An 8,053-nucleotide genomic window follows, 5' to 3' on the forward strand; every position below is an offset into this window, starting at 1 on the left:
AACAAAATACTGCATGTTCTCACAAATGGGAGCCAAATGATAATAACACATAAACATATAGAGAGGAACAACACATGCTGGGGTCTCATCAGAAGGTGAAGGGTTGGAGGAGGGAGAGCATCAGAAAAAAATAACTAATGGGTATTAGGCTTAATACCTGGGTGATGAAATAATTTGTACAACAAACCCCCATGACATAAGCTGACACATATAACAAATCTGTCCATGTACCCCTGAACTTAAAAGTTTAAAAAGAAAAAAAGGAACATTTTCAAAAAGCAGAGTTAGCCTTGCAACATCCAAATGGTGCCTTACTTAAGAATTTATTCCCACCCAAGGAAATAAATCATAGATTTAGAATATTAGAGCTGGGATGATTATTAGAGATCATCTAATATAATTTTATCATATTAAAGATGAGAAATACTGAGGCCTGGAGGCTTGTACCTTTTCTAAGGCTTAAAAACAGAAGAAGAAAGAACATGTGAGATACTGGAAATTGAACTGTAAAATTTTTCATGAAGTTTACAGTTCACAGTCTTACATGCAGCAGACAGTTTGAGTTAAATGAAGACTAAATTGTGTTTAATTAATGAAGCAAGTGGAGGCTATTGGTGACCTTGTCTAGAATAGTTTAAATGGTACAATGAGATGAGTTGCTATATCAGTGGAAAACAGAAAAGTAGAGACAATTACCAAGTAGATGGAATTTAAAAGGAAGTGAAAAGTGGAAGTACGTTTAAGAAATAGCTTAGCTTTTTAAACATGACATTACAAATTGTTATTGTCATTTATAGTAAGGCGACAGAATGTATTCCAAACTGAAACAAGGCAGATCAAAACTAGAAAAAATCAGAGATATGGCTCTTCAGCTCTGTAAACATACTTCTAACATTCCCTGTAATAAACTCCGAATCAAAACTATCACTACAGAATTATTACAAGAAGTTGAAATATGCCACTGCCAGATGCATTTAAAAAGAAACATGGGAAATTCATTTAAGAATTTTAATACCAAAAATCTGATTTTATGGATAACCCTTTGGTGGAAACAAAGGAAGGGAATCCTCAAGATCTAGAGAATATGGAACTATAGCAGCTAGTTAGAGGGTACTAGGTTTTCACTGTTAAAGAAATCCAAAAGGAAAGTAATTAACCAGATGATACAATTCCAGACTTCCTCTTATAAATAGGGAAGAAATTCTTTGTGGTATAAGGATACCCTAGGAAGCATAAAAATATACAACATAGACTTCTCATTCTAACATTAGGAGAAAAATACGGCCAAAGATAAATATACAAATACAAAAAGGATTTCAATCATTTTCTACCTTGACTTTAACACATTTAAATGTATATTAAAGAAAATGTATCTAGTAAAAAATTATTTAAACACACCTCAGAAGAGCTAGACTTCAACTATATGGTAAGTATTCATTGTCAGTTTAATAATTAGTACACATCTGAACTTTAATATTAGGATCCTTTGACAAAGACCATTGTTAGCTTATTTGGGGACTTGTCTACCAAAAGTATGTCTGGGGATAAAAAGTTTGGGAAGGCAGGTTTGCATTCCAAAAGTGACTGATTAAAAGGAGATTTTTTTTCAATGACGTTTGTAAGATAATATGTTGAACTTATACCAATTACAGCTTGATTGTATATTCATTAGATGCAGCAGTATAAAATATGCAATTCAAAGATGAATAGTTTGTGGGACACAAAGAGGAGGTGATCAAACATCAGCATGTGTTGTATGTTTGCTTCTCCACTAGTCAGTTGTACAGGAATCATTCTCAAATTTACTTCTCTTGAGGTTAGGAGCCGGCTAGAACTCTGGAACTCCTCATAGAAAGTCTTCCTTACTGTTTCCAGCGGATTGGACAAGAGACCACAATCAAGGATGAAGAATCAAACAGCAATAACAACTTTCATCTTACTGGGACTAACAGATGACACTCAGCTGCAAATTCTGCTTTTTGTCTTTCTGTTTCTTTCTTACGTGTTGAGTTTATCTGGAAACCTAACCATCATCACCCTCACCCTGATTGATTCTCACCTTAAAACACCTATGTATAATTTTCTCCAAAATTTCTCCTTCCTAGAAATTTCATTCACAACTGCTTGTGTTCCCAGATTCATGTATAGCATATCCTCTGGGGACAAGTCCATTACCTATGATGCTTGTGCCAGTCAATTGTTGTTTACAGACCTCTTTGCAGTGACAGAGTTTTTTCTCCTGGCTACCATGTCCTATGACCGCTATGTGGCCATCTGTAAACCACTGCATTATATGACCATTATGAACAGCAGAATCTGCAAGAACTTCATACTTTTCTGTTGGGTAGCAGCACTGATCATCATTCTCCCACCAATTAGTTTGGGTTTGGGCCTGGAATTCTGTGGCTCAAACGTTATTGATCATTTTTGCTGTGATGCATCTCCTATTCTAAAGATCTCTTGCTCAGACACATGGTTGATCGAGCAGATGGTGATAGTGTGTGCCGTGCTGACATTCATCATCACGCTCATGTGTGTAGTTCTTTCCTATGTTTATATCATCAAAACTATTCTAAGAATATCCTCTTCCCAGCAAAGGAAAAAGGCCTTTTCCACTTGTTCTTCCCACATCATTGTTGTTTCCATTACTTATGGTAGCTGCATCTTCGTTTATGTCAAGCCCTCAGCCAAGGATGAGGTGGCTATTAATAAAGGGATTTCACTCCTTATTACTTCTGTTTCACCAGTGTTGAATCCCTTTATTTACACGCTAAGAAACAAGCAAGTAAAGCAAGCTTTCAATGACTCAATTAAAAAAATAGCATTCCTCTCAAAGATGTAAAGGAAAAACGAGTTGATAAATCCAACTAAAAGGAAGAATGAGCACAAAATCTGGAGCCTTTGATACTATTTCTCCACATATTTTATTCTCCATTCATATTGATAATCACAATTTCTCTTTAAACTTGTTTATTGTGAACTCTGACTATTCCATTCTTTATCTCCATTAAAACCAAACTCTCTTGAGGATGCTTGCTTTTACAATCTAACTGAAATTTCTATTTACCTATTATCCCTGGAAACACAGTAGACCACATTTTTTCCACCATCTTTTCCACACTAATAGATGTGGCTATTTATTTTAAGTTATAAGTAATAAAACGGATGTAGAAGTAATGTGCACCATTTCTAAAACTGGCCTATAAAAATACCCAACATGTGACATCCTCTCACTTTTCCCCACCTACCGGACAGATATCCAAATTAAAATGACTTCGTAAGCTTCATGTCAATGATGAGTGAGCTTGAGAAAACCTGCTTCTGTAAAGACTTATAAAGAGACCTCCTCAATCAATACCAAATTGAAGTCTCCATAAACCATTTCTGCAAGAAATAAATTTCAGCTCTGTTTGAACTATCGTCCATGGGCTATATCTTAAATTTGTCACCTATTATAACAAAAACTTAACATATATGGCATTTGCAAGCAGTGAGGAAACTGACAAAAGACTAGAAACATGAAAATTCTTGTAATGTAGTGGGAAAACATTTAGTAAGGTAATTAGTTATCTGAATTTGGAAGGCAGACTAAGAGTCTGCTGAGATAATAGCTCATGGGAAGTAGTCAGATAAATCCAGTAGTGTGCATGGGTTATTATTTGCTACTTGTTAGAAAGATACTGAAAAATAGGCATGAACTTGAGCTAGAGCTGGCATGTGTGAGAGCAGAATTTAAAGGGATTAGTGAGGACACAGAAAACTTTAGTATAGTAAATTTAGAAAATCCAATGCTTCCAAATTTTAAACAATAAGATTAAAATGAATAAATAAGACTAAAAAGACTTTAAGAAAAAAAGTATGACTTCTCAGTTAAAGAGATTCAGTTCTATGCATAAATCATTTTATGAGTATTTCTCTTCATGCTTTAAGTTATCATTTACTTTATGATTTCCATGAGAGTTAATAGCTAATAAAGCTTTTGAATTGTATTGTGACAAAGTACACTCACATACACAGGAGCAGACAAGTATAAAAATGCTTCTATGATTCTGACAATATTCACTTCAGCTCCAAGATCAAAAACCCTGGGGAATCACTCTCAAAGAAAACCTAGTATAATTTTATGTGTGTGAAATATTTAATTAACATTGGCAGGCCTGACTGAACATTCTCTGGATAGATCATCTTCAGTTACAGTCACCCAGGTAATGCTCCGGGGCTACACTGCCCAGTACAGCAGGCATTAGCCACATATGGTGATTTAAAGCTGAATTAAATTTCTTTCTCTCTCTCTCTTTCTTTCTTTTTTTTCTTTTATTTTCTCTTTTTTTAATTACACTTTAGGTTCTGGGGTAAATGCACAGATCATGCAGGATTGTTGCATAGGTACATATTTGGCAAAGTTGTTTGCCGCCTCCATCCCCCGTCACCTATATCTGGCATTTCTCCCCATGTTATCCCTTCCCAACCTCCCCACTGTACGCTGTCCCTTCCCTAGTCCCCACTCCCAACAGACCCCAGTGTGTGATGCTCCCTTCCCTGTGTCCATGTGTTCTCATTGTTCAACACTTGCCTATGAGTGAGAACGTGTGGTGTTTGATTTTCTGTTCTTGTGTCAGTTTGCTGAGAATAATGTTTCCAGATTCATCCATGTCCCTACAGAAGACACGAACTCGTCATTTTTTATGGCTGCATAGTATTCCATGGTGTATATGTGCCACACTTTCCTTGTCCAGTCTATCATCAATGGGCATTTGGGTTGGTTCCAAGTCTTTGCTATTGTAAACAGTGCTGCAATGAACATATGTGTCCTTATAATAGGACAATTTATAATCCTTTAGGTATTTACCCAATAATGGGATTGGTGGGTCAAATGGAATTTCTATTTCTAGGTCCTTGATGGATAGCCACACTGTCTTCCACAATGGTTGAACTAATTTACACTCCCACCAACTGTGTAGGAGTGTTCCTATTTCTCCACATCCTCTCCAGCAACTATCGTCTCCAGAGGTTTTAATGATTGCCATTCTAACTGGCATGACATGGTATCTCAATGTGGTTTTGATTTGCATTTCTGTAATGACCAGTGATGATGAGCATTTTTTCATATGTTTGTTGACCTCATATATGTCTTCTTTTTGAAAGTGTCTGTTCATATCTTTCACCCACTTTTGAATGGTTTGGTTGTTTGTTTGTTTTATAAATCTGTTTTAGTTCTTTGTAGATTCTGGATATTAGCACTTTCTCAGATGGGTAGATTGCAAAAATTTTTTCCCATTCTATTGGTTACCAGTTCACTCTAATGATTGTTTCTTTTGCTGTACAGAAGCTCTGGAGTTTAATCAGATCCCATTTGTCTATTTTGGCTTTTGTTGCCAATGCTTTTGGTGTTTTAGCCATGAAGTCCTTGCCTATGCCTATGTCCTGAATGGTTTTGCCTAAGTGTCCTTCTAGGATTTTTATGGTGTTAGGTCTTATGTTTAAGTCTTTAATCCATCTGGAGTTAATTTTAGTGTAAGGTGCAGGAACGGGTCCAGTTTCTGCTTTCTGCACATAACTAGCCAGTTTTCCCAACACCATTTATTAAACAAGGATATAAGTGATGGGGATGGAGGCAGCAAACCACATTGCCATGTATGTACCTATGCAACTATGTTGCATGTTCTTCACATGTACCCCAAAACCTAAAATGCAATAAAATATCTACATAAAAAAGAATAAATTTCTATTGTTTTTAAAAAAGATGAAAAATTAATTATCTAATTTTATGTATGCCTAAAAGCACATAAAACACTGGAAAACAGTAAAAATGTACAAATGAATGACTGAACAAATGAGGATCAGAAGGTAAAAAAGAGCTTTCACTGTATACCTTTTTATACTTTCTGCTATTTGAAAGCTGTAAAAACTAAAATAAATGAATGTGTTCATCATAAATATATGCAAATACTACACACAAATGCAATCCATATAATATATTCAACAAAAGAACTCATATGTATAAAATATATTTCTATTTCATTTACTTTAAAATTTTATATTCATGTCATTCACATTTATATTTAATTCATATGCATAATAAAGTATAGATACAGAATAAAATGAGTTTATAGAATGTATACATCATTAAAATGAATACCAGTACTACATATTGAAATGTACTATATACTGAAAGTGATAATTTGAGGGAAATTTATAATCTTAAATGCATAGTTCTGAAATATGGCTGAAGTTAAACTTTCAAATTTAGAGAAATAAACTCTAAAGAAAATATAAAGCTATGAGCACATATTAATGAAACAGAGAACAAAAACGCAGTATAAGGAGAATTAATAACGTCCTCCCAAAAAAAACTATTAAGGTTATATTCTAGTTAAAAGTATATCAAGAAAAAAATAAAGAAGGTACAAATAACATTTAAAAATGAAAAGATTTTTGATAGATCCAACTGAGATAACAAAAAGAACAATACCATAAAAACGTTATGTTCATAAATGTAAAATTTTGTAAAATCGACTGATTCTTATAAAAATTTTGACCTCAAAAAATAAAAAACCCAAATGGTGCTATAAAAATTAAGGAAATTAATCAACAGTTTAAAATCTTTCAACAAGGGGAACCCCAAGCCCAGATATTTTAAATATGAATCCTACAAAACTCCCAAGGAACAGATAATTCCAAAGAAATAAAACATTTTCGGCAATAAGAAAAAAATGTGACTACTCTCGAATTTATTTTATAAAGCTAGTACAACCCTGAGCCTAACACCATGTAACATCAGTGCAAAAAATGAAAATGAAAGACAATCTAACTCAGGAACATATGTACCAAATCTTATAAAAAGAAAATAGCAAATTGAACCCTTTTATCTGCTAAAAAAAAAAAAAAATGAGAACAAGTTTGGGTTTATTTCAAGAATGTGAAAGTTGTTTAATGTTAGCAAATCTATTAATATAATTTTATGACTCATAGACAAAAGCAGAAAATGGTGTATTTACCAGATACACTAGATTTATTTTACTACATAAGCTAATTTACTAGGTATTTAATAATTTTGTAATATTCAACACTCTTCATAATAACTGTTAGCAACCTCTGAATGGAAATTAATCTTGGAGTGTCTGAGTGGACCCAAACAATTAGTTTTATGCCACAAAATAAAAGAGTCTCGCCATAAAGTTTATTGCAAGCACTGGAAGAATGAGTGCACATTCTCCTAAATACTTATAATAACGAGTCACATGAACGTGTAAAACACACATCAGGTCAGGGGAGGCTGGAACTAAGGGGAGAACTGTTTCTCTTGTGGTAGGTGATGGTATGGCTTCCTCCAAATCTAGTATCTCTCAGGTCATTCCTGAGAGGTTTCCTTGAACTCCACTTGAACAGAATCCCTCAAGCAATTAGAAGAAAAGAGAAGAGAAACTGTACTTGTGACTTTTCACCTGACGCAGTTTTGCCCCTGACCTGTTTCTGATTATATTGTTGCATCTTCCTTTCTCCAAGGACACAGTCCCACTTGATAGCTGTTTAATTTTTGCCTCACAAGATTCATGTAAGTTCATTATACTATATAGGTCAATTAGTGACTTTTGGACCTAAGATCCCATGGGATCCTTTTGTTTGCTTAATCAGATGATCCCCTGAACACCAGTTGAGGACCAAACAGACATGACTTATACCATTCTTGTTAATACAGATTTGCAGGGAAACCTGTCTTCCTGTACAAAAGTCAAGATATTGACTGACCAACAAAGAGGGCTTCTCATCATTACAACGGTCTCTAATTCTTCATATATACAGGGCATATGAGCATTTTTCCTAAAATTAAAGTCAGAAAATATCCTTTATTTGGTGTCCTTATAAGATGAGTTGAAAGTAAAGAACATTTGAGGAAGACTCCTGGGAAACTGGGCAATGAGAACATAAGAGATCTCTGCCCACTCACAGACTTGCCAGTGAGTGCAAGTATGTGGGTGCATGAAAAATACCATAGTCCACACTGTTGTTAACAAACTCCTGCTCACCACTGAGTTACCCTAAAGATCTTTGT

General features: G+C 34.6%; 1 protein-coding gene across 1 annotated transcript; it reads left to right on the forward strand.

Annotated features, from left to right (window-relative positions):
• Positions 1 to 1,903: 1,903 nt before the first annotated feature.
• LOC120365015 (olfactory receptor 6C2-like) lies at positions 1,904 to 2,842 on the forward strand. The gene has a single exon (XM_039472251.2). It carries the CDS (start codon positions 1,904 to 1,906, stop codon positions 2,840 to 2,842), a length of 939 nt encoding a protein of 312 aa, XP_039328185.2.
• Positions 2,843 to 8,053: the final 5,211 nt, after the last annotated feature.

Source organism: Saimiri boliviensis, chromosome 7, assembly GCF_048565385.1.
Source record: "Saimiri boliviensis isolate mSaiBol1 chromosome 7, mSaiBol1.pri, whole genome shotgun sequence".
Taxonomy (NCBI): domain Eukaryota; kingdom Metazoa; phylum Chordata; class Mammalia; order Primates; family Cebidae; genus Saimiri; species Saimiri boliviensis.

What these genes read in the sequence shown, in the direction of transcription:
- LOC120365015 (XM_039472251.2), top strand. Translation starts at nt 1,904, where the DNA reads ATGAAGAATCAAACAGCAATAACAACTTTCATCTTACTGGGACTAACA.